The sequence below is a fragment of the Nuphar pumila genome, chromosome 11 (genome assembly GCF_984573655.1).
Source record: "Nuphar pumila chromosome 11, dmNupPumi1.hap1.1, whole genome shotgun sequence".
Lineage (NCBI taxonomy): Eukaryota > Viridiplantae > Streptophyta > Magnoliopsida > Nymphaeales > Nymphaeaceae > Nuphar > Nuphar pumila.
The window spans coordinates 6,543,914-6,571,399 of record NC_143259.1 but is presented as its reverse complement, the minus strand read 5'-3'; the positions used below and the strand labels follow the sequence as shown (position 1 = coordinate 6,571,399).

The following is a 27,486-nucleotide window of genomic DNA, read 5'->3' as shown; positions in this document are numbered from 1 at the left end:
ACATTTAGGGAGTGTTTGATTGCTCTGTGCCCCACCAGGACACAAACAGTGGACGTGTATGGGACACCTTATTCTAGGTGTCCTGTGCATCCAGAAAGGTGTCCCCCAGTGTTCCACCGATTCCCCTAATGATGTTTGACTGTTTCTCTAAGCTTGGACAGAACAACGTCCCACATTTGACTGCACCAGAGTCCCGTGCAACATGTGGGGGTCTGCAGCGTAGTCAAACACACCCAAAAAAAAAAAAACACCTGAGACAAAAACTGTGTGTGTCCAGGACACCTCTTCGCCCAAACATGACTTTTCCATCCACCCATACTGGATCTGGAAGGGTTAGGATTTAGTAACAGAGGAAGAGATCCGATTAACTATCCAGGTTGCCTGCCTGTCAGGTACAATTTAGCATAAAAAAGAGCATGTATAGTTTATAAATTTCATACCAAACCTGAGTCTGAGCTGTGCTCCGATTAAGATTCACAATCTTTCAATGTAAAAAACACAAAAATATTATTTTAAGAGTATGAACTGGGTCTGGTTTTTGTAAATCTTATTAGACACAGCTATAATAATTTCTCTCTCTAGTATATCCAGTCATATTCGGGTCTCTCGATCCATCCAATTATGGCAAAGGTCAAAACCCACTGGCACTCCTAGTGGACACACACACGGGCGTCCAAAGGCAGCAAACAATGGGGTTGGTAGATATTATAGCGCTGTCAATAGGTTGGGTATCTGATCCATCAGTGCGCACCCAAGTAGGGGTGAGCATTGGCCTGGTCCGGCCCAAACCAATTTAGAATTCAGCCCATCAGGTTTTGACCCATCTCATTTACTGATGGGACAAGTTTTGACTCGGTTGTTAATGGACTGGGTTTGAAGCGCAGCCCATGACCCAGCCAATGTTTTTCCAACCCAGTTATTTGTACATTATTTTCAAATGTCAGCAACTCTTCTTAAATAAACCAATAGCCCCATGTAGGGATGGCAGTGGGGCGGGGCGGGGCGGGGCGGGGGACAAGGTTTCCACCCCCGCCCCGCCTCAAAATTTTATCCTCCACCCCCGCCCCGCCTCCGCGGCGGGGATGGATTTTATCCTCCACCCCCGCCTTCATCCCCGTTTCATGTCCTCCACCCCCGCCCCGTCCCCGTCCCCGTCCCCGCCCCGTCCCCGTCCCCGCCCCGCCCCCGCCCCGTCCCCGTCCCGACCCCGCCCCCGTCCCCGACCCCGCGGGATGAGCGTGCTCGTCACCGGCGCCGCTGGCTTTGTCGGCACCCACGTCTCGCTCGCCCTCCGGAAGCGCGGTGACGGTGTCGTCGGCCTCGACAACTTCAACGACTACTACGACCCCTCGCTCAAGAAGGCCCGCCGTCGAATCCTCGGCGACCACGGCGTCTTCGTCATCGCCGGCGACATCAACGACGCCCGGCTCCTGGCCAAGCTCTTCGACCTCGTCGCCTTCACCCACGTGATGCACCTCGCCGCCCAGGCCGGAGTCCGGTACGCTATCGAGAACCCGGCGTCCTACGTGCACAGTAACGTCGCCCGGCTCCAGGGTTAGGAAATTAGGGAAGGGAGTTAGGGTTAGTAAACAGTTCATCTGAGTTGGGGGCGGGGATGGGGCGGGGCCGGGACGGGGATGGGCCGGGGGCGGGGCGGGGATGGGCCGGGGCGGGGCCGGGGCGGGGATGGGGCGGGGCGGGGCGGGGCGGGGGAACGTGCCAGTCCATCCCCGCCTCCACCCCCGGACGGGGATGGATTTTAACCTTCATCCCCGCCTCCATCCCCGTTTCATACCCTTCATCCCTGGTCCAAACGGGGCGAGGCGGGGCGGGGCCCCGCTTTCCCCCGGTCCACTGCCATCCCTAGCCCCATGCACCCAGCCAATCATCTTTATCTTTTTCAAAAAATTAATACAACTAATTAAGTAAATAGTAATAATCAATAACTTTTCATGTACCCAATTAATTATATTTTTAGTTTGCATAAAATTAATATAACTAATTAGGTAATGATAATAGTTACCCGTAGTGACAAATATCGCCATATTTATGAAAATCTCGCGATAATATCGCAAGAAATTGCCTGAAAGTTTAAGACGGCAATTTCTCGTGAGATTTTCAAAATATCACGAGATTTATGAAAAAAACATAAATACCGTTATTTAAATGTGATATTTAAGTTTTAAACGGCTATTTATCGCAAAAAAATCATGTATTTTTATTTTTAAATAAGTTTTATTAATATTTTCTTATAAAAAATAAATTTTAAATTTATTTATTTTTTTTGCCGAGATTTTGCTGAAAAATGCAAGATTTATGAAATTTTTTCAATTTCTCGCAAGTTTTTGAAAAATGAGAAATTGCCGATAAAAAGGTTTGTCACTATGTAGTTACCAAGTTACTATACTGCCAGCTTATTTATTTTATTATTCATGTTACTAAGAAATTAATTAGTTAGCTTAGGCTCGTCGGATGAGTTCAGCCCATCATCTATATAACAGGCGGATCTTGGCCCGGTAACTAACGGGCTAGAGCCTAAAAACCTTGACCCAAACCCAGCCCATAGTGAGCCAGGTCGGCTTGGCCCACTGGGCCACCCGACCAGTTGCCCGCCCCTATACGGTATACCCAAGCAGATCCACAAATAACAACCAGTCGAGTTCCGATTATTGCATATCAAAAAAATGAAATCTCAAACCCGACCCACATAATTTTGACAGTGATTGGATATGCTTTTTACATGAAAATTTATAAGAAAAAGAAAAAAACCTGACCCACATGTTATTCGGGTCGGATTTAAGTGGAACCGTATGTTGCATTTTTCATTGACAAGGATATTCATGTTCGGGTCTGGTCTGGTACGCGAAACAAACCCGAGCCGTTGACAGCCCTGTGGATACCGTCATACTGGATAGTGAGTTGTAGTTTTCGGTGGAGATGTAAAAAGAGAATTAAGAAATCATCAAGAGAGGTTTGAGGTTCGAAGTTCGAACGCGGGAGGGAGAGGATGAGTTGCTTTACCGGGTTCCCGTCGTCCCTGCCCTCCACGTCGACGTCTCGTCGTCATCGTCCGCCGATCCCTCACTTCGACTCTGCAAGTTTCTCAAGGTCTTCTTCTTTTACTCGTCTTCTGAGTTATCTCCTTTCGTCCGTTCCATTCGCTCGCTCGTAGGAATTCAGCTTCAGAGGAACTTCTTCTGTAAGTTTTCAGGGTGAGGATGGCGGCGGGGTCGGCTTCAGAAGCAACGCAGATCTCTTCTTCTTCTCTCCCTCCTCTTCCGGAGGAACGTATCGTCGTGAGTAGTCTATCTCTCTCTCGATCAATTGATCGGTAGCTGGATCTTCAGATTCTTGGTTTGATTTGTGGTCTGGCGGTCGCAGTTAGGGTGCGGCTCAGTTTCCGTGGATTTCCTGGCGATCGTGAAGCAATTCCCTCAACCGGACGATAAAATCCGGAGCGTGAGCTCAAAGGTGAGCGCTTCCTCAACGTTCTTTATCGGAAAATGGTGTGTTTTGATGTCTTCCGGGGGCTTTCCTGCAATGCCGCAAACTCGGTGTCTAGATTTTCTCGGAGAGGGAAAATCTCGCGATAAATTAGAACTTCTTTTCCGAAATTTCGGGAAAGCATCGGAAACTATAAAAACATAAAAAAAAAGTTTAGAACAGTTTTTTTGGTATTTATTGGGTTAATATCGCGTTATTCGTAGCATACGAGATATTTTGGCATCAAAATATCCGCGATATTTGATACATAGGTTTTTGGTTGGCCTCGGTTGTATAATCGCTCTTGCGATTGCTTTTTTCTCTAGGAAATCGTTGTCACGAAACTTCATTCTACTTGTTGAATTCCTAGGAGTTTTGTTTTGTCATATGGATGATGTTTCTGGTGTGCTCGGTTGTTTATTGCAACCAAGAGCGCGTGCATTGTTGTTTGTGTTTTCAAGCTTTTGGTTCATTCTGCATTTGTGTTTGCTTGATGTTGGATGCTAATCTTGATCCGTAACTTCAGAACTATTTCACGTTTTTAGGTTGAAGGAGGTGGAAATGCTGGGAATGCTTTGACTTGCACGGCCCGTTTGGGATTGAGGCCGAGGCTTATTACAAAGGTGGTGTACATTTCTGTTGATTTGTTCTTATTGTTTCGTTGCGCTTGTCATGTATCGTCTCATCTGTATGATCTGTTCACTGCTGTCATTGATTGAGGGATTTCATGCATGAGTAATTGATGGTGTAGAAGATGTACAATAATGATTTTAGAGTGAAAGAGATTTGACTGGAATAATCTATAGAGAAGGAAATTTGAGAATGGAGCCAAACGTAGGCTTCAGAGTTCAGACAACACACAAGAGTGATTCAGGCTGCATGAGGATAAGCTTGTAACTGAGTGCACAAGGATCACTTAATCGAGTATTATCAAGTTCTGAGGAGCGTCGGTGTACAGGTTCCTCACTCACTTTTCAAACAATGATTTAGGTTGCTAATGACGGCCAAGGAAAGAGTATTCTAGAAGAATTGAAATCAGACGGAGTTGACACGACATATATTGTGGTAAGTCCAGTATACTCTTTTGTTTCATATAGAAAAGGTGTGAAATATGCTATTTATACTCGAATTATGCTATAAATATCAACTACGCCTTTTTCAGGTTTATTTGCCTCAGCTTTCAGTGGTCTAGTATTTGTTTGCCACTTTCTTGGTTCTCTTTAGTAACTTGAAGTGAATGCCTTTCTATGTTACTAGACAAGAATCGTTATGTATTGCTTGCCATCACTAATGCCGTAAGCTTTAGAGTTTGTCTTGATATGCTGATGCACATGTTAATTTATTTTGAAGGGCTGTTTGGTTTACATGTGATTATGTTATGCCAAAGTAAGCACACTAGCAGTCAAGCATAAAACAAAAATAAATCATGCCAAAAAAGGATGCAGAAACAAAAGCAACAGGTAGAAATAAATTGGGAGAGCACTCCTGAAGGCTAGAGCTGTATTTTTAACCTTGCTCTCTGCAGATATAGAAGAGATATACTCTATAGCTCAAACACTTCCCATGATTGAGGGGACAGAAGTGTTTCAGAAATGGCAAACTAAGGGAGATGAACCAAAATACGACCAACTTCTCATTGTACTCCCAACAATGGTGGGGTCTTTACACTATGAACTATTCTATGCAAAGATACCAAGATCTTGGTGCACCAGCAGCAACCTGTCATTCACCACCTAGTGGAGCTAAATGTGAACACTAGCATGCTCAGATTACAAAATATGGCTTTAAATGAAAAGAAATAATTCAAGCTTCAGAAACATCCCTCGCTTTCAAGTTAAGCGCTTGTAAGTTGCAAAACTAGGAAAATAGTCGGACATCATGATCAGCTTGGTGTTTTAGAACTGTACCTTTCTCAACTCATGTGATTCATATCTTTATAAGTTGATGGAGTTGGTTATGTTCATCGCTGAGAGCATGGCTATCTTCAGCTTGCTTTTATAGTGCTAGTGTTGCTAGGTACAGTGACTAAAGGATGGTGGAATTTTTATTATGTTTTCTTTTTCACTTTAGTGGCAAAGCATGTTCATGAAAAAGTTCTTGTTCCTTTTCTCTATAGTTAAATTTGACAAAACTGACAGCAGGCTGAAACAAATCTTTCCATAGTTTTAGTCTTTCTTTCTAGTATCAATTTTCCTAGGATTGTCTATTTTTGGTGGCAACAGATATCATTTTTAGAACTGGAAGTGGGTTTCTGGTTTCACTGATCCTGGACTATCCTTGTTGGTATAAACCAGCTCATCACAGGAATCAGATATTAAAAAGTCATTTTAGTTGCAGGAAAACTTCAGACCATGTACTGTGCATAAATTGGCTAACTTGATAGTTGACACGTGATATGTTGTATCTGGTAGTGAAGATATTAATGTGTTCCCACGGCCCTCCTAAACCATTGAGGATTTAATATGAAATGCCTAAAATATAGTGACCTAGACCTACCCAAATACATAATTTCTTCTTCTCTGATGTGAAGTTTCTGAAGCTGTTGCAGGATGTTGCATTTGCATTTTGAGTCAACTTTTTTCTGCTTTTTAGTTAATAATTTTGGCTTTCAGCATTGCTGGCTTCTGAGGATGAGTTCATATGCACTTTGTGCATTTAAGCAAGAATTTTGTTGCAGCAATGTCTGTTTAGTTTTCTGGTGCATATAGTTTGCATGGTAAATGGTGCTGTGATCGTTAATTCATTTTCCACTTATATCTACAATGGCAACTATCCAGAGTAGACAAGGGTTTCCAATTTCAAAACTAATTTCTTCCCTTCTAGAAAGAGTATTTGCTGATCTTCAGTCTGCTGGGCGTAATTTGTTCAAGAAGTACCACAAAACATTTTGTGATTAACTAGATGACAATGATTGTACAATGCAGGTCTCTAAGGATGGGAATTCACCTTTTACCTATGTCATTGTTGACTCTCAAACGTAAGAGTTCTGTCTTGCTTTCTGATATATAATGCTACATTTATAGTTGCATTGACAGAGCACTCTTGTACACCTGCATAAATTTTGTTCTGGTTCATTGATTATGGTTAATGCTTGTATGCTATTTTATTTAGTTTATCAGTTATTGTTCGCTCTTCAAAATGCAACTTTCATGCCTACCATGGTTGTTTTGATGTCTCTACTAACCTGAATTTCACTCATCAGGGGTATTCCAGTCTTTTCCTTTGATGTAATAGGCACAGACCAGTAGGGGCTGCACTGTTTTTTGGTTTTATTATTTTAATTTTTGTTTTTGTCAAAGGACTGTTGGGGCAGTCCAACAGCTAGCTGGACTGCCTCCCATGACCTCTCATGTTGTCCCTTCCTCTCTCTTTTGTGCTTATATATAGGGGACTTCCCCTTTGTAATTGAAATGTTTTTTCTCAAGCATACTATCTCAATAAATGCTATTATTTTTATTATATATATATATATTAGATAAAATACAATATCTTAACAATATGAATCAATACATTTTAACACTAATTTGGATCCAGAAAAAAATCCAATCCATTTCATTTTTAATTTGTAAGGAGTTTAGCTTTTATTATTTTTTACTGGATCCAGTAGTATCACATATATTTTGGATATGGATTCAACCCTACCATATTGGATCTGATTTGGATGCGGATTTAGATTTTGATCTACATTATACATTTCAGGCTGGATTCGGATCTAATAAGATCTGGCTTTTATCCAATCTGTTTGCAGCCCTAGATGAGTAGAAGGTTGAGACTTGTACACCTATTTTATGCAGCACTTTTGAAGTAGATTGTATAAGAGAAAATGTGTTAAGATCATTTTTGAGATGGTTGTAGGCAATTTATCTTTTAGTTTTTAGTTGGCATTTGTCCATTTATAGTTTTATACATGTCTTTTTTTTTGTGAAAAGTTCTGGATGCTTGTCATATTCAGTGAGTAAGATGATTATGGCATTTGAACTCTACTACTCAGTGCCTGCTTTAGTATACTTGGTCAAATTTTCATATTAGCATTTATTTGGTTATACATATTATTTTTTCCTAACTAATATTCTCAAATCATTTGTGATGTAGAAAAACTCGCACTTGCATTCACACTCCAGGAGACCCTGCTATGGTGCCTGATGACCTTTCGCCGTCAAGTTTGTCCTCAGCATTGAATGGTGCAAGTGTTGTATATTTTGATGGCAGACTATATGAGACAGCATTAGTCATCGCAAAAGAAGTAAATATTTATTTCTTTGTCATTGTCTGTTGGTAGGTTTATGCCAGTGGAATAAAGGAATTTGACTGGTGATAGTGCTGCCTTATCTAAACCACCTTGAATTTCTGACTAATGAAATGTACTTACATGGTGCCTAGCTCCTGGAGTTTACAGTAAATTTCTTAGGAATTGGATTCAATGACGGCATTTGTATTAATCTTCAGTTCGTGGAAATCTTGATCCTTTGAACTTAATATCATCCAAGCTAAGCAACACAATATAACTGATATGTCCTTGATGCAAGTTCATGTCACAAGTGACATCAGAATGCTCAGTTGATTCAACTGTAGAATTAGTTATTGCATCAGTACATAGAAAGACTTCCATACAGCCTTCTTAACATATTCATATAAGATCTCTGTCGTAGTGTACATGATTGAGTTGAAGTGGCATCCCTACCAAAAATCCTGTAATAGGTGGTTGCTTGTCCTCATTTATGTAAATTGGTTTTTATAATCATTCATGAAGTTGCAAACCACCAATAGGGTGAAGGAGACTCAAGGAAATGGGAACGGTTCTCTTTTCATTTTTTATAGTTTCTTAGTTAGGTTTTCTACTTTTCTTCTTTTCAGTCAGGATGAAAATTGACAAGTTCTATCGAATTGCCACAACAAATGGTGAAACATGGAGAAAACAAATCACAATTGCCCTACCCTAGCCAACCCATCTACTCTGAAGAGTTTGTGTACATGAAGGTGATCTTTTTAAACATGTATACAGCCTTAAAGGCATTTTCAGTTTTATAATTGACCAAACTGTGGCTTCCCACACTATGCATTCATTAGCTGGTGATAAATGACTGAAATATGAATGTGTACATTATTGATCCTTGTTTGCAAGAAAAACACAAGTGTGATTCATATCAAGCTTTTTGGTTTGTAATTATGTTTATTATGACACGGATGAATTATTGGGTGAATTCATCCCTGGGGGATCCTCATCCCTGTATTTGTTCCTGTATTTTGGGAGTTGGGAGCTATGCTTCCAGATGGAGGAACTTACTTTTAAGAAGATGGTATGTCCCTTATAACATGTGAATGAATGCTTAAGTGCACAGAAAAGTGAACTTACGATGAGTCCAACATTGGACTTACATTTATGGCAGGAGTTAAAAACACATGCAATTTGGTTTGTCAATATACAAAGAAAACACTTGTATTATTGCTACAAGGTTTCATGCATATTTTTAAGAAGATAAAACTTCCTTTTATCTTTGTTTGTATTGGGTGTAAGTAAAGGGTGTAATTACTGATGTGCTGTTGCTTTACGAAAATGTTGTAAAGCAGGTTATACAAGTTCTTAAAGGGTTGTAATAATTTTTTTCATAAATATGTCACGATCTTTGGGTAATCTCCGCTATCTGTGCATTTTTTTCTGGTGCAGGCTTCTCGTTTGGGGATACCTATATTAGTTGATGCTGAGAGGAAGAGAGAAGGATTGGATGATCTGCTCAAACTGGCAGATTATGTTGTATGCTCAGCCAAATTTCCTCAGGCAAGTACATGGGTCATGCTTAGTCATCTAACTTAGTAGATTTTAAAAGCAAAAAGAATCATATCATGGACTATTTTGGAACGAACTAATGTGCAAGGCCCGAACTTTTCTTATCTGGTGCTTTACTAACTTACAGTTTAGGAATATACTTGCCTAATCTTAATTTACCTTCAAATGTTCTGGTGGGGGGATGAGGTTAAATCTTCTTTGCCAAGTAAAGAATGGATGAGAGTGGCACAGATGGAATGATAAATAGATCGATGATTAAATGCATACATGCCCTTATATGCACATACATAAGAAAGAGAAACTGCATTGCAGTCTGTACAAATAAATCCGATAGCCATCATGTACTGTTGAAAATTCCTATTCTTCCTTATTGCAAATATCTTCTAGTGCTCCCTTTAAGCTTGCATATACATACATATAACTATAATACCAAGTTGTCATTATTATTTGGTTGAAGTACATACCATGCCAAACTGTTATTAGTATTTGTTATTCTAGGAAGAGGAGATACTTTCAAGTTCTTTGTTGAGCTCATGATTAGTGGAGGTTCAACGTAAATCGAGTTCCATATAAACATCCTTTGTGTCTATGGAATGCCAGATTTGTAACAATGTCAGTGACTTATCAATGTAACAGATTTCATAGGTCTTGCTTGTGAAAACTTGTAAAAATATAAAGTGACCATGCTATTTTCTGGGTGCTGTCTCCCAAGCTCCGCACATGCAGTTCATGCTTCCTCTTGTAATGGGAAGATAGTGGTCAACCAAATGACTGCTTATCATCTGTAGAAAACTATTTGCACTTGATTGCGTAATGAAAGTTCACATTCCTATAAGTAAATTTTCAGTAACTAGACAGTTATTAACAAATGTCAAAATAGTTCAAATATATCACATTGAAGAGAATCATGTTATTTTTATATCATCAATCAAGTACTTTATCTGTACTGTGATGAGTATTATCTCATGGTTGACAATCTTGAGACTCGGTTTCAGATAGGCCTTGGCTCATTAAACCAGTGAGTTGCATTAATTACATTTATATACAGAGTGCAGTTAACATGAAAAGAAAATTTGAATACTCATTTGATTTGATAAATGTAAGTAAAAGGAGGAAACAAAGGACAGAACTTGTGAATCTGACTCACGTCATTTAACCTAGTCAACACATCACGTGGTCTAAACTTGGCGGCATACTCATGCATATTATGTTTGGTCAAGGCTTGGCTGAGTCACAGGATGACTACTTGTGACCCAGGCCAGGACCAAATGAGTCGTGGTGGAAACTCTGAAGTGTTGACTGGATGTCCAGACCAAGTTGGCTCAGCTGAGTTGCAGGATCCTGATGAGTTTGCTAACTGTGTATTGCCTACCATAAGCATGCACACACCCAATTAAGACATTTATAACTAACAAAATGAGTTGTTATCCCTAACAGATAGTGCATAAATTTTGTCCAATAACAATTATGCTCCATCAAAAGTTCACAGTGGCTGTAATATTGTTTTCCTCAATTGACAGGAATGTTAACAATTGTTCAACAATATAATGGTAAATTGTGCTTATCACAGGCATGGACAGGGGCTCCTACAATTCCGACTGCATTGCTTTCTATGCTTTTGAAGTTGCCACAAGCCAAATTTGTGATTGTGACTCTTGGAGAATCAGGGTGTGTAATGCTCGAGAGAAGCTTACAAGGTGCGGATGCAGCATGCATGTCTTCTTTTGCATGTGTGCTAATGTGCGTCTGGTTTTGAAGGCTTACAACTGGTCGGTCATGATCTTATGCAGATGGGTCTGACATGAAGACCATGGATATAGACAACTTGTTTGAGTCATTAAAGCAGCATATTGATGGTGGCAGTATTATCCCAAAAAGTATTCCATCAAAGGTTCATGACTGTTTCTATCTGTAAATCCTTGTTCTAAATAATTTTCCAAATTTCTTCACGAATTTTGTTGCATTGTAGTGGTTGCATATATAACCAGATACTAGATTGATATTAGTGCTTAAAAGGCCTGAAAATAAATCTTCGAACTGCATTCTGTCTATGTTTTCTTCTGGTGAGCACCGTTCCTGTAATTTGCTTCAGCTTTGTCTGCATGTGGTAGGTAACTTGGTGGCTGTCTCTTCAAATGAAATTATAGTCTTATGAAAAAATGCTGTGGGTTTTTTTTAGTATTTATACTGTACATGCTCCTGTTTAAGTGCATTTTTCTAATATTTTGGTTGATTTCCATGTCACTGTGCTGTTTGTGTCAGTGGTAATTCACTAATGCTGTGTTTTCCATTTTTTGTGTAGTGTATGATGAAGCTGAGTGCAGATGGGATTGGCATGGTGAATGGTAGGTTGATTCTTGGTACTGCTGAAGCCATACCACCTTCTGAACTTATTGACACTACTGGAGCTGGGGATGCATTTATTGGAGCTGTTATCTATGGTATGCGCCCATTAACACCACTGTGCAGGTTGTATTGTTGAACTAAAGGTGTTCATGATCAAACCTGTGCCCTTTACGTGATCTTTGCTATGTTTTTTTTTTCTTGATGTGAATTAGCTTGTGGATATGGTTAAAAATATTATATACATCATAAAAAATAAGCAAGTTGAGAAGAAAATATTAATTGGATATGGATCCAAGTGGGACGAGAATATCCTATGTTCCTTATCTAAGGCCCATTCCGATCAAATCAAGCTGTCTTGAAAATGATTCAGATTTGGATTGTAACGACCCCAACTCATACTCATGGAAAAAGTGTTTTTTTTTAACAATTTCCAGAGATCCAGAGTCTTACCGTCTAAATCACATCTACAACTACAATAGATCTTACACTACCATCAACAAAACCAAATCAACTTTATTCAATTAAAATCATAATGTCTAGAAACAATGAACATGAACAATAATAACAATAATAATAAGCCCAAAAGTGGAGCCCCTCTGTCCAAACTGAAAACTGTCAAGCAGACGTGTAACTCTCGTAGCTCCCCGAAGCAGCAAGTCTCATCACTGGGTCTCAGAGGTTGTGAAAAATACAAAAAGTAGGGTGTCAGAATCATAGATCCTGCGTACGAATTCCTCTAACAACTAAAATAAGTAAAAAAAAATAGATTCAAGTAATATTTTTAGAGAAAATGTAACAACTATCTCATAATTCAATTAACCATTCATGCATTATAAGAATAAGAATCATGTAACATGATATATTGCATTCAAGAAAGCAGAAAAATGCATGATTTAATGTAGAACAGTAAAATGCATGAGTCTCTTATTAAGTTATTATCAGAGTTTTTTTTGTATGCATGTCCCTATTAAATGCATGCAATTTTAATTTCACTTTGATTAAAACCCGCGGATACTGAAAAACATGCACAACAAATTCTCGAGTTCAAGTTAGGTTTTCAGTTGTAGCTTAACACACAATTTGTATTTTATTACTAGGTTTCATACTTTGCCCTCGACCGATATCAGGAATCAACACCATTCATCGGAACATTAAAAATCAGCATCTAATGTCGGGATATTAGGGAAATCAACATCCACTAATGCCACTTTCTTGGTATACCAATAACAACAGATGTGTTTACACAACACCCCCAGGCAAAGTGACAGAATTTTCTTAAAACCGTGGCCGGGAGGTGAACCGTCTAGTTGGGTTTAGGGGCACAAATGCACACAGAGTTTTAGTATCCTCACAGTTTCTCAAAACCACAATCCAGGATTCCCACGCTGTGGAAGGGACATCCAGGAAAAACATTAATTACACTATTTTCTTTTTTTTATCTTTTTATCATAAGAATGATTTATTTCACAATACAAGTTTTGCAAATCAACATGCAAAACACAACATTCGTTTTGCAAATCAACATGTGAAACTCATCACGGGACCTCGGCCTGTTACAACATGAACAATGCAATTAATTTAAAATTAAATAAACATTAAATTGATTTTTGTGATGCATAAAACCAAACATGAAGCAACACCTACTTTGTCCCACATGACCTATGGTGGTTCACTTATGATTATTGATGCATCTAATGCAAAAACTATAATGTAAATACCGCTTATGCAGTTACTCAACATGCTCTTAAATGCACATTCATATACACTAAACAAGAATGTACACAAATAACAAATTTTACATACATATGATCACATGATTACGAAAATACAACTCTCTTTTCATGATTCATCTCATAATCGATATGCAAATATTCATGCGATTATGCAAGTGAAATAACAAAACCCCAAGTTTTAAGATTTATATTTTTATTTCATACATATGTAGGTAAACAACACTTTGTATATCAAAAATCATGTATAACCAAAATTCCTTTGCCATTTCGGCAAACTCAGTACAACACTTACCCATCGAGTCCAATCCATGTTGCCTGCCCACGGGACAACATTAGTGGTCGCCTACCACCATACTAAAGCTCATATGAAGTTATGCACAACAGTTCAGTCATGAGCATGCATAATCTAATCATTTAACAGGCATGCAGTCCGAACATGCTATGTAAATCAGGAAATAAACATGAGCAATTTACATATGTAGATCTTGACGTAACTATGGGCAGTTAACATGTATGAACCTGGACACATAATGTCTAAACACGCATAGTAAATCTATACATGTAAACATGTAATTTTGGAACATGCATATGGACATGTAATTCTAATCATACATGTAAGTCCGAGCATATATGTAAACCTGAACATACATAAAGATGAAAATCTGAAATTATATGTACTTCTGGTCATATACAAAAGCAAGTAAATCTAGACATTAGTACATACATATATCCCCTTTAAAACTGCCCTGAGTTGTACCAGTTTTAGTCTTTTTTAAACAATCGTGAATCTGCCCAGAAAATTTTCTGTTTCTATGATTTCTGACAGAATGTGAATCTGTCCGGCCTGTACCATTTGTTTTTCTATATTGCAGATCTGCCCAATATTGTTCTATATATATTTTTTGCCTACTCAGCCGAACTCAGTTAGGCTGAGCCTAACAGCATGCACACTTGCCCAAGCCGAACCCGGTGGTTGGATCTGGCAAGCTCTATGCCTGTCCTGCCGAACCTGGTTCAGTTGGGCTTGATAGGCATTGCCCCAGGGACCCAGCCCCAGCCGAACCAGTCGACTAGGACTGGACAACACTGTCTTGTCCCAAACATAGCTTATATATATATTTTTGTAAACATAACCAACATGTTGGTTTAGTAAGCAACGAAGTAGTGATGGGAGTGTAGTGAAGCTTGGTGAGCAAGAAATACCGGTGGATGATTGTTTCAAATATTTGGGATCTATCATTCAAAAGTATGGAGAAATTGATGGAGATGTAAATAATAAGATAAAGGTTGGGTGGATGAAATGGAAAAGTGCAACTGGAGTGTTGTGCGATCGTAGAATGCCATTGCGGTTGAAGAGAAAGTTTTATAGGACGACTATTAGGCCCGCTTTACTATATGGTACGGAATGTTGGGCTGCCAAGAGACATCATATTCAAAAAATGAGTGTAGCTGAGATGCGTATGCTTAGATGGATGTGTGGAAATACAATAAAAGATAAGATTCGGAACGAGGAGATACGTAAGAAGGTAGGCGTTGCATCCATTGAAAATAAGATGAGAGAGAATCGTTTACGGTGGTTTGGACATATTCGGCGAAGGCCTAATGATGCTCCAATTAGAGGGATGGAGAAATGAGAAAATATATTAGTGAAAAGAGGTCGGGGTAGGCCTAGGAAGACTTGGATGGAGATGATAGGAAAGGATATGAATGCTTTGAACCTCACCGAGGACATGGCATTGGATAGAAATGATTGGAGGAGAAGGATTCATGTGGAAGACCCAGAATGATTTTCTTTTTTGGTTCATATCGCCGACCCCAATTGTTTTGGGATGAAGGCGTAGTTGTTGTTGTTGTTGTAACCAACATAGCACAATACCCTTTCAGATCTGTCCACCAGCGCAGTGGACAAATCTGTCCAGATTGGACAACAAGTGCATTGAGATAGATCTGTCCCGTCTGTTCAGGGCTGAAATGGTCAGATCTGTCCAGATCTGACCGATTATTTCATGGAAAGATCCGTCCAGGTATATATATATATGTATATATATATATATATATATATATATATATATATATATATATATATATATATATATATATATATATACACGCACATATGTACATAAGTCTGAATCAAAGCATGTTGTTATATGGAAATCGAACTCAAATCTGAAATAAAACTAGATCACCATGCATATGTCAGTTTTTCCTATTTTGAATATCACCTAAATCATGATATTCTTTTCTTTAGAGAATATCACCTAAATCATGTTTAAGCTCTTTTCCCTATTTGAATCGAAAGAAACGAACACGTACCTTTTTTGAAGCTTAAAAAATGACCCAAAAAATCGACGGATATCTGAAAAAGAAGAAGACCTCTTCTTCCTCCTTCCTTTCTCTCTTTCCTCTCTCTCTCTCTCATTCTTTTCCCTCTTTCTTTCTTTCTTTCTCTTTCTTTTTTTTAGTTAAATAATGGGCTTTAGGGGGTGACGCCCCCCACTTTCCAGCCTTTCTAATTGTGGCTGGAGATTGGACTTCCCACGTGGGAGTCCATCTCTAACCCTACTTTCTAATTTCCAAAAGATTCTACCTTTGACCTTTTTTTTTTAAATTTCCTAATTCCATAGAATTCCAAATCTTTCCAACTTCTACTCTTTCTAAAGCTTCTAATGGACTTTTATAGAAACCTTAATTAGTTAGCTGCCTCTCCTAGTAATTTTTGGAATATATTAATTTTTATATTAAAATAAACAATTAAAAATTATTTATTAATTAATAAATTCTCAGAAAATTTTAGAGGGTACCTTACCCCTATGGGAGTCTTTTAAACTTTAAAATTATTTTAATTTAACCTGTATAATAAATATAAAGTTGTATTTTAATTAGATCTAGATATTGGATTTAGATTCATATCCAATATCTAAATCCATTCGGATCCTAAGCTGGATCAATTCCTAATTAATATGAGTCTTGGACTGAGTCCAGATCAATATTAATTTGGATCATATGTATTAGATCCAGTCCGATCCAAATCCAGACCCAGACCTTCGAGGCAGATTTTTTTACGATTTTCGAGCCAATCGTAGCCCGAATTCAGAAAAGTAAAATATCGTTGGACTCAGAATTTTGAGACGCATCTAACGGCATGTACTTTGAATTTCGCCTCTGAAATTCACCTGAATTTAACCCGATTTTCGCTTGAATTTAAAGGTTTAAAATAAAAATTTTTATTACCTTTCAGTTGGCTCAGTTAGACCTTTTCAATGAGACTTGGGCCAAGCCCAGACTCAATTAACATATTCCTAATATCAAAGGTTTATCGATTTTCCCCCAACACTTTGACAAATTTTTAGAAATCTCAAATTTGACTAAGTATAAAAATGCATGATATTACATGGATGGCATTCAAAATTTGATGGAAATTTTTTGCTGATAATCTTGTAGTATGCTATTCTTTTTTGAGGGAAGAATTAGATGACAATGTATTATTATTGTGCTATTATTATTTCAGTATGTTGGAGATACACCGTAAACGAAATTGCAACAATTAAGTAATCAATAAGGATAAGAAACGTCTGCTCATCATATGTCATAACATGATCCTTGGCTTCGACATCAAAGCTCTGTTGATTCTGTTTTGTTAGACATTTTGCAACCTTACCTAGTTTTTTTCAACTTATGGACGATGTCCACTTTTCTCTTCTCATTTCTTCTCTCTATTTTCTTTTCCTCAGTTTATATTCATAAAAGCTAATATAGCGTTCCGGCTGCAGTTGCTTTCATGTTGGAACTTTATAGATCTATTTGATTTTTGCGTACTAACTTGGTGAGCATACCAAGTTCTCAAGCCATGACAGTGTTGCCAATTATGAAAATAGATAACTAAAATTTGGTTTAATACTTTAAATTAAAGAAATTCAATACATTCATGAAATTCTTGAAGCAACTGAAAAACTGTAGAAATTTGAACTAAACGAACCAACCCTAAGCTGGAACTTAGTGGACCACTGGTTTTCAACAGGATATTTGAAAGTTGTTGATCCTCTTAATCACTTCTTTGTCTTTAATATTTTATCTTCAAATACTGAAATTAAGAGAGGATACCTAGATTTACATGGCTTTGATTGGGATCAAGTGGAGACACTTTTGGGCCCTAATATGATTTTAAGGATTTATTGAGAAGTTGATGAGTACTTGAGTGGAATTTAATGGGAGTAAGGATATCTGTGCTGAAACCTGTGGATATGAACTCCAATTCCCCTCGTTTTTATCCTTTTGTTGATATTACTGTTCATCTCCTGCTAAGTAGTAACCAGTGATTGCATCGGGATTATTTGGGATGCGGAAGAGAAAAGGAACAGGGCCAAAGGTCTATATAAATCCCTGAAATTCCCTCTTGTGCATTCTGTTTGTCATTTTGAGATCTTTACAAGAAATAACAAAGACAACCTTAGAATTTTGAAATTTCTGAGAAGAAATTGAGTAAATTATAGATCCAGACAGAAATTATCAGAAGAGAATGGGGTAAGATCTCTAAGTTTTCAACTTTCAAAACGGTATTTGTAGGCATTCAGATGAGCAATGCGCCAAAATGCCACATGCGAGCAAGGATTATTAGTAACTAATAGTTGATTTTGAAGCTTGGGTTGGGAAGCATCTAAGGTGAATGACGTTTATCATATGGTTCTTGGTGGTTGAGTAATACTTTAAACACTGTTTGACTTCGACCATGTCATACATAACTTTTAGGTGAAAAAAGATGCAGTGTTATCATTTTAAATACTGACATTTCCTATTTTGACAAAGTAATTGTATTTTTTCCATGTTATCAAAGTTAATATCATCAAGTGTGTTGAAAATTGAAATCTTGACATGTTAGGTTTTGAAATAAGCCTTCATTTAATCAATTTGGCTATATCATCAATTATGGTTTGGCGTGTAATTTGACTGCACGGTTATTGTGCTATCAAAACTGCACCCTATAATATTTCTTGACATTATACTCCATAAAAGAGTATAGACAAAATAGATTGCATAGAATTTGTGCTTTGTACAATTGTGACACCTGGTTTTTTAGCTTCACGTGTTAAACTCTGGATGACTTTCTTGTCAATAATTATTAAACCTTCTCAACGCTTCCCTGTTATGTTTTTTCCATAACGAGGAGAAACCACCATCATAGTTCAGACATCCTGTTACAGGCCGAGAGGTGTCATATTGACCATGGCCCTATTTTGGTGTCCACGGTGTAAAACTCCCCTTTACCCACCTGGGATACTATTGGTCACCTGACTATTCAAGTGATAAGTCTTTGGCATTCCATATCCAGTTCTCACTTGAAGAGTAAGAAAGTTTTGGCATCACTGATCATTTTGTTGTTTTCGGATGCACCTTTATTCTCTTGTCGTTGTGCTTGTCTCCTCTATTAGCATCGGATCCAGTATCTTTATTGATTCTATGTTTCTCCCATCGCTGTGGCAGCAATTTGTGCAGGCATGGTGGCTGAGAAAATGTTGCCTTTTGCTGCTCAAGTGGTATGCTATTTCTTTCCTAGCTAATCTTCTAGTGTGCTTGTGTAATCTGTGTGTGTGTGTGTGCTCATTCAGTTGTGCTTATCCATTGCAGGCCGCTGCCAATTGTCGGGATTTGGGTGCTCGAAGCGGTTTACCTCTGCGCGGTGATGCACAGTTGGCCCCATTTTTATAGCTAACCAGATGTGTTGCATGATGGAAATGAGTAGCAGTTCATCAGCTTCTGTTTGGTTCTTATTAATTTATTCTTTTTTCTTTTACATTCATCTCACTGGTTGTTTGCTTTATGGGTTCTGGCGTTTGTTGAGCTGAAGACTCTGCGGAATCATAGGTTGTATCCTACAATGGATGGTTCTCAACACCAGCCGTATCTATGGGGACCTGAAAGGATCCCACTTTGACGCACGCCTCCAATCATGTTTGAGAGGAAAATGGACCTGACTGGTGGTCCTGTTATTCGCGAGGGAGCATCAGGTGCAATGTGATTCCACACTTTTGGTGTGATGCTGCACCTAGTCATCCTCTTATCTGCTGTTGGGTGTATCCCAAACATGGAGGGTGATCAGCTGAAGCATCACACTAAAAGTGTGCAATCACATTGCACCTGATCCTCCCTGGGCATTTTGGCTGCGCACACCACTTCCTCGTTTTGGTCTCCATTAGCTGTTCAGAAAACACCACGAGTGGCACTGCCTCAAATGCCACAAGTTTTATTGATGGTTGGACTCAAGGAAGGTCCTCTTGACAAAAAATTCAGAAAGTATTGCCGCACTAAAACCACTGCAGTGTCGAGAATTTGCGAGGCCTAATGATAAGCCGCACAACTTAAGAAACGAGAAATGAAAGACACTGGAACTATTTCCGCATCGTGATTGGAAAGGGTCAGGGTTTAACTTTATATTGTGCGTTAGACTTGATTGAGCACTCTCCAACTGCCTAAAAGAGTTTGAAATGTTATGGTCACGCCTTCAAAACCATTAGGATCACCGAAACATTTCAAGTACAAGGAGCGATAATTCTTACGAGGGAAATATGGAACCATAGCTGCCAGTGCCAGCTCGCACGAGACATCCATGTAAGATTTTTTTGTATTCTTGGGAAAATCTCGACATTTTAAGAAAAAAGGATGCTAAGCAATACAAAAGAATAACTATTTTCCTAAAAGTGAAAGAGAAGTAATATAAGTTCTGAAACGTAGAAAGAAGAATTTCTTAAAAATATTTAAGTTATAAAAAAGAAAGTCGTTATATTGTCACAATGATTCCTTCGAAATATGGGTTGATTGTAGTCTGTAAGAAGCTTTAGCAAAGCAGCAAAGAAGCATTTTTCCACCAAGAAAAGAATTGAATATTCTTTACATCGAATGGTCAATCATGCTGGAACTCAAAATGCATTACTTTAGAGCTGGAATAAAGAAGATTTAAATAATGCATTGATTCGAAACTAGAAGTGATAAGATTTTACTATTAAACTTAGTTTTTGTAAACCAAATATAGTATGTTCTATATATACTATATGATGTAAAATAAATCTGAACTATATGTTTTGTTACTTAAACGATCCGAGCCCCTTACCTATTGTTCATGTTCAGCTTACCAAGCCTATTTTACATGTTTGAACAAACTCTTTAAGAGCTGAACATGAGCTGAGCCATGAGTGGCTAGGCTTATTTCCCAACCCTACCTGAAATTAGGACGGAGATCAGGCAGGCATGGGTTAGTTCTAAGGTGGGAAAGTCTGTCTTACCAAAAACACCCCACCAAACTTATCTTGGAACAAGGATCCATGCAAATGGTTCGGATTTCGGATCAAAAAAATACATTGGAGAGTTGATCTGGTCCGTTCCATAACAGCCAAAATCTGCAAAACCACCATCCTGAATCCGAACCATTTGCAGCGTTAGGATCCAACCTGGAACAGCCCGTCCAGAAGTGGGATCGGATCCGGATCCCCTCGACTTGATCACCAACGCGTTGCCGGACAAGCCCCTCACCGACGACTTCTTCTTCAATGACTTCGAGTATGATTTTGATGATACCGGCATCAATTGACCACCCCCAGTATCGCAATTCCTTCACTAGTATACATCAACACTCTTTTTACTGTTACAAAACGTCCATTTTGATCGGATGAATCGCCTAACTGTGAAAACTTTTAGCATGACGTGATTTTTGTTACGAGTAATCTGTCTTTATTGGGGTTTTCCTTTTTGTGCTTTGTTTTGTCTCTAAAGTGGTGTTTAGATGCACCCATTTATCAAGATAAACTGGAACGTGGATTACCCCAATTATCCAGATAAGTTGGTGCACAAACTCACCATTGATGTGTGTGAAGCTCTTGAAATTTCGATTTGTTGAATGGCCCATCAATTTTTTTTGAATTTATAACCCGAAGAATCCGCACCGGCATGAAGACCTGGTGGCGCTGGCTCAGCCTGCCATACCTACAGTCGTCGTGCCGACAACCTAAAACTCCGAAGCTAGGACCCCTGCCCCCGGGGCCTATGCTACGCATTGGCTTATGAAGAGTGGCAACACATATGAGAATCAAACCATGACTGCCCGTCTAGCAGCCAAGGCCCCACCTCTCTACGCCGACCCCCCTTTGGGGCGAATGGCCCATCATTTACCCGAGGGTGTTGGGCAATTTGATTTTGAGTTTGGGTTTGTTGGTGTTTGGAAATGTGCTTGTGAGGATTACTTTGTCAATTGACATCCATTCTTGCTGGTGTGTGAGCAAAAGAAGAACGAATCTTTGCGAGACAAAGGGGACACAGAAATTTTGGGATTGGAAGCGTGCTGCTATCTCCTTGCCATTGCTTTTGTTGAATTTCATTCAGCACCATTCGTTATGTCGAAAACGAAGGATTTCTTTTGGGTGTTGGAGATCCGAGTAATCTGTATTTCCATATTTTTATGTTTGGTTGTGTTGCATTTTTTCAGTTGGGATTCCAGTATCACATTTTATTGCGTTTGTTGCCTTACCTTACTCCGTGTCAACTGCTGAAGTTTGTAGGCTACACAAACTCACTGTCATTGCTGTGTGCTTAACGTGAACTTCAAGAATTTCACTATCATTATTCTGAAAAGAAAAAAAAACAAACAGAAATAAATGAGATAACAAAAACTGCAAACAAAAATTAAATGAGACAAAAGTTATAAGTAGTTGGGTTTTGACTTCCAAATAATACTGTAATGCATATATAATGAAGCAAGAGAAGTGCAAATGTGAGTTGTCAGAGTCCTAGCAATGGGCCTTTCAGAAACTTTATGCTGATGGACTACTCCGAGAACTTCTTATGCATTATTAATTGAAAATATAGATAGATTTCACGTTACCCACAACGTAGGACTTTCATAAGTAGGGGGGATCTTATTTCATGTTTCCCTTGTTTTGTTATATTCTTGATACAGAAATGATGATTAAAACTGCAAAAATTTGGTCTTCAAGCAATAGTCTATGTATAATATAGGAAGAATATAAGTTAGGAAAAGAGAAAGGCCACTGAAGACTTGAAAGAAGGCAGTTAGAGGTGACATGAAAGATTGTCAAGTGACTGAAGTTTTAGCTCTAGATGAATACAAGCTGTGGTTAAACATGAATGCAATTCTTTGACTGCATGGGTACTAGGAATGAAATTTTTTGATACATTAATTGTTTCTTATCTCCACTTAGCATTATGTCAAATTAAAAAACATTATTTTTTCTGGAGAAGAATGAGAAAATTGAAGACACGAAACCAACCGAATTAGTTAAAGCCATTAGATGTGATTTCAAGTTTCTATTGGAAAATATTCTTTCCTCGTATCTTGATAGTTTAAGGATTTAAGCCATTGACAACTATAATTTCTAAAATTACCCTGAAGAAAACCTAACAGCAGTCTGCTCTCAGTTAAGAAATATAATGATCTTGGATCAAATGGGCTACCATAAGAGAAACAAACTATTATAAGCGTAGAAAAATCTTTCATCACAGTTAATTAATTAAGTCATGATCATGTGCCTCAATTTCATGTTTGATTGTCTGTAAAAATCATTTCCATATGATAGCAAAGTCAAATGCAGAAAAAAATATATGGTTATGATGACTCCAGATAAAAACTTAAATGAAACGGCTGAAGTGATAAGTATGCAAAGGCATTGAAGAAGTGAGTCTGAAAAGAATGGATGGTTGGATTGAAATGTGCCTCTGCTGTTCATGTAAGGCCAACATCATAGTTATGCTTATCAGCTTTTCATCCTTGATTCTTCTACAGAAAAATGCAGATAAAAATTAAATAATAGTAGAGAATGTGCACTTTTTATGTAAAATAGTAGCTTAATCTAGAAGAATCGTCCTGGTAGAAAATCAGCACATTTGACATTCTCTTGATTTGGTAGGATTGGAAGAGCCGGCACATCAAGGTTTTCTTATTCTAATGGTAGAAGGCAGGTAGCCTTCAATTCAAGAAATTGCTGCAAAAAAAAAAATCGACAGATAAAGCTGGGGTTAGTCAGACCTCCTACCAGTTATGCAACTATATACCATTGGGATTCCTACTTGCAACGTCCCAAGGTGACGTGCACTAACTGCTCCTTCCAGACAAGTGTTGCCCCGTTGGTAAATTGGTGCAAGTTTCAAAGGGTAATATGGGTCCATCGTTATGCATGGGCATGGTCAGGGTGCAAAATGGATGCATATCTTGGCTGTGGAATGGATAGAAAAGCTGGAGGCATTTTACAGAAGGGATTTCTGTTAGGATTGGTAGCATCAATGAGGCACACTTTCATAATGACCTGTGGTGTTTAGCTATAACTTTGCCATAAGGTTCCGTAGATTATTTGCTCTTCAGGTGATGGTGGTTATGAGTCCAGTAGCTCTTTTTGGTAAGCGACTTATATTTAGTTTGTCGTACTTTTATAGGAGCTTCATGTCTGGTGACAGGGAGCGATTCCATTCAGGCTTCTGATGTGAAGGGTGCCCTTTGTTGGAGCGAAAAGATCAGGTGCAATATGATTGCACAAATATTTGTGCATTAAGCACCTGATCACCCTACATCTTAGAGACAGGGCCTGTCAGTTATGGGGCCCAAGGCCTGATGGAGGGCAATCAGGTGTTTAAGTGATTGCACCAGATCCGGACTAGCTGTATGAAGTTATGAACCTTGTTTTCTTGAGAATAATTCTTCAACAGCTTTCTATTACCCCTGGAAGTCTTTCTAGATGCACACATACAGAGGCACCTAGCCAGCCATGGACTGTAGATGCACCCAGCTATCAGCTAAGGATTGGCTGTAGAAGATGGGCTTCCAATAGTGGCCAGTGGAAGAGGAGGGGAAAGAGATGGTGAGTGTGGTGGTGGGGAAGGAGTAAAGGAGGAGGAAGATAAAGGTGTGGGGGAGGAGGAGATAAAAGAAAAAAGATGAGAAAGAGAAGGAATCAGGTGATCTGTCAAATCACTTAACTAAAGTTATTTGACATCTTCAAAGAACCTCATGGTCCATTGTGGATGAGAGGGTGTTGTGTGTTCTCCCCGGTGTGTACGGAGGAATATCTTGAGACCCGTGATAATTCATATGCCAATGTTGCCCACGATGACTTTATAATAAAATAACATATAAAAAAGGTAGATATGCTTTTAACTAAAATGTCCTCCCGTAAGATAGATATGCGTTGGACGAAAATGTCCTCCTGCTCCTCGTAAATAGATTTGCATGTTCCGCCTTTGTTTTTAGCTTGTGTTACAACACATGGTCACCATCTCGTTCCTACCTTGTGTTAGATAAAAAACTTTTTTGGGTTTGTTCCTACCTCATGGAGATAACTATAAATCGAACGACTAGTTCGATCATTGGTGGGCATCAAAGGGTGATTTGTCGGCCATCTCTTTTTATAGTCTTCTCTTCTTTGTTTTCGTTAGGCAGTATGGAAAAAAGCAATGACGCACAAACATTCCAACAAGTGTCATTAAAGCGTGGTGAGTATCTTTTCATGTCATCATGCTATTGTTGAAGAACGCATGTTGTTGTGAGTGTCATTAAGGCATTGTTTTGTTATTACAGGTAGATTTTATCGTTTCGACGATTGGAAACTTAAAGATATTTGTAAGGCAGTGGGATCTGTTGACAAGAATGCTTGGTTATAGATGCGAGCAATGGACTCTACCCCATCCGGTATCATCCATTCACTCAATATATGCAATGTAACGCAAATCGTGATTGTAGTAACATGTATATCAATTTATGAGATATTGTTTTGTTTGTTAATATCAATTTGTAATATATTATGCTAGATTGTTGTATATTAATTTGTAAGATATTATGTGTTTTCTAGTGGCGATTTATGAGATATTGTTTTGTTTGTTAATATCGATTTGTAATATATTATGTTGAATTGTCATATATCGATTTGTAAGATATTATGTGTTTTCTAGTGTTGGTTTGTGAGATATTGTTTTGTTTGTTAATATCGATTTATAATATATTATGTTGAATTGCCATATATCGATTTGTAAGATATTATATATTTTCTAGTGTTGATTTATGAGATATTGTTTTGTTTGTTTATATCAATTTGTAATATATTATGCTAAATTATCGTATATCGATTTGTAAGATATGTGTTTTCTAGTATCGATTTATGAGATATTGTTTTGGTTGTTAATATTGATTTGTAATATATTATGCTGAATTGTCGTATATCAGTTTGTAAGATATTATGCTGAATTGTCGTATACCGATTTATAATATATTATGCTGAATTGTCGTATATCGATCTATAAGATATTATGTATTTTCTAGTATCGCTTTGTGAGATATGATTTTGTTTGTTATTATCGATTTGTAAGCTATTATGTTGTTGCTTTGAAACTGTGATTCATTTAATCGTTTCTTTGACTTGCTTAACTAATCGGTAGTCGTTGTTATATGCATCTTCAATAAATCGTACTAAACGTATGTGTTGGCTAACGCAAATTGATATCTTGCTTATGACAGTGGTGAGTTTATCATCTAGTTGTAGTGAAGATGATGTATCTTAATCATTTGAAAGTCACGGAGCAACGAACATTTGTACTATAGACGCACTTGAAGAAGTAAATATGTGCACTAATAATGCATATGATAAGAAGGGTGCAGGCATTGGATTCACTCTTGACTTGAATATTTCAGCAGACGAAATGCAATTCGATAATGAGGTAGATGATCATGACAGTGCACTTGACAAAGGTGCAGGCACCTCGAGTCTATATGATAGTACACTTGACTTTGTTCCCATAGAGGGAATGCAGTTTAATAATGAGAAAGTTGCATACAAATTTTACAATGATTATGCCTTAAAACTTGGCTTCAGTGTTAGAAGGTATTCTTGGGCAAAAAATGCACAAGGTGTCGTGGTGAGAAAGGCATATGTTTGTTCTAAGCAAGGTTGGAAGAAGTCAAGTGAAAATACAACAAGGAGCAAGCCAGATTCAAAATGTGGTTGTCCAGCGAGAATTGTGTCAAGAAGACTTTCGAATGGAAAATATGTAGTTCATACTTTAATCAATGATCATAACCATGAATTGGTCGCTTCATTTATGACTCCTATGTTAAGGTCATGTCGTAAAGTAACTGAAGCACATGTTGCAATTGCTGAAATAGCTGATAGCACCGACATTGCACCAAGGAAGACATACAATTGTGCACCCACATAGATGGTGGTCGCGAGAATGTATCATTCACACCTATGGATCTAAGAAACTACTTGAGAAGGAAGATGTCAGACAACATGAAGAATTGAGGAATATGTTCTTTAGTTGATTACCTACAGAAGCATTCAAGCAATGACCCTGATTTCTTTAGTGCAATGCAACTGGATGAAGATGGGTATGTTGTGAATATGTTTTGGGCAGATTCAAAGTCAAGAGTAGATTATGAATGCTTCAATGACGCGCTTGTTTTTTATATGACAGTGAAGATTAATACAAAACAATGACCATTTGTGCAGTTTGTCGGAATGAACCATCACTCACGGAGTTGCATATTAGGCGGCGCTTTTTTATATGACCAGACCAAGGAAACCTTTGAGTGATTGTTCAGAGTATTCACACAGGCAATGAATGGGAAGCACCTTGGAGCTGTACTTACAGATGGTGATCATGCAATTGTGGTTGCAGTGTCTCATGTATGGCTATATACACATCATCATTTATGTTTGTGTCATATCTTTCAAAATGCAACAAAGAACATATGACACATTTTTAATCAGAAGACAGGGTTTAATAAAAAGTTTAGAAAGTGTGTACTTGAGAGCATAGACAAGGTCAACTTATTGTCTGATTAGGAGCAAATGATTCAGATGTATGACCTTGAAGATTGTGTGTGGTTACAATATTTATATGCAGACAAAGAGAAGTAAGCATTGGCATATGGAAGACAATACTTTTGTGAAGGTATGATAAGCACACAAAGAGCTGAATCTATGCATGTCACACTGAAAAAAAACTTGTATTCATGTTTAACAATGTTTTGCTTCATGGAATAGTATGAATTATTTGTAGACGGTCTTAGACAAGATGTGAAATGCTTCAACACTCGCCCTGTAACTTTGGGCATGAAATTATTAACACGACCTGGAGATCTATATACAC

General features: G+C 38.2%; 1 protein-coding gene across 1 annotated transcript; it reads left to right on the top strand.

The window, feature by feature from the left end:
* Positions 1 to 2,930: 2,930 nt before the first annotated feature.
* LOC149821773 (pfkB-like carbohydrate kinase family protein) lies at positions 2,931 to 19,199 on the top strand. The gene is made up of 13 exons (XM_089981476.1): positions 2,931 to 3,108; positions 3,212 to 3,296; positions 3,382 to 3,471; positions 4,029 to 4,106; positions 4,474 to 4,548; positions 6,408 to 6,460; positions 7,576 to 7,726; positions 9,149 to 9,259; positions 10,839 to 10,965; positions 11,059 to 11,159; positions 11,571 to 11,709; positions 18,829 to 18,881; positions 18,973 to 19,199. Exons 1-13 carry the CDS (start codon positions 3,008 to 3,010, stop codon positions 19,051 to 19,053), a joined length of 1,245 nt encoding a protein of 414 aa, XP_089837602.1. The 5' UTR covers positions 2,931 to 3,007; the 3' UTR covers positions 19,054 to 19,199.
* Positions 19,200 to 27,486: the final 8,287 nt, after the last annotated feature.

What these genes read in the sequence shown, in the direction of transcription:
- LOC149821773 (XM_089981476.1), top strand. Translation starts at nt 3,008, where the DNA reads ATGAGTTGCTTTACCGGGTTCCCGTCGTCCCTGCCCTCCACGTCGACG. An exon ending in TTCCGGAGGAACGTATCGTC is followed by an intron (nt 3,297 to 3,381) that starts GTGAGTAGTCTA and finishes TGGCGGTCGCAG; the next exon opens with TTAGGGTGCGGCTCAGTTTC. An exon ending in CATTAGTCATCGCAAAAGAA is followed by an intron (nt 7,727 to 9,148) that starts GTAAATATTTAT and finishes TTTCTGGTGCAG; the next exon opens with GCTTCTCGTTTGGGGATACC.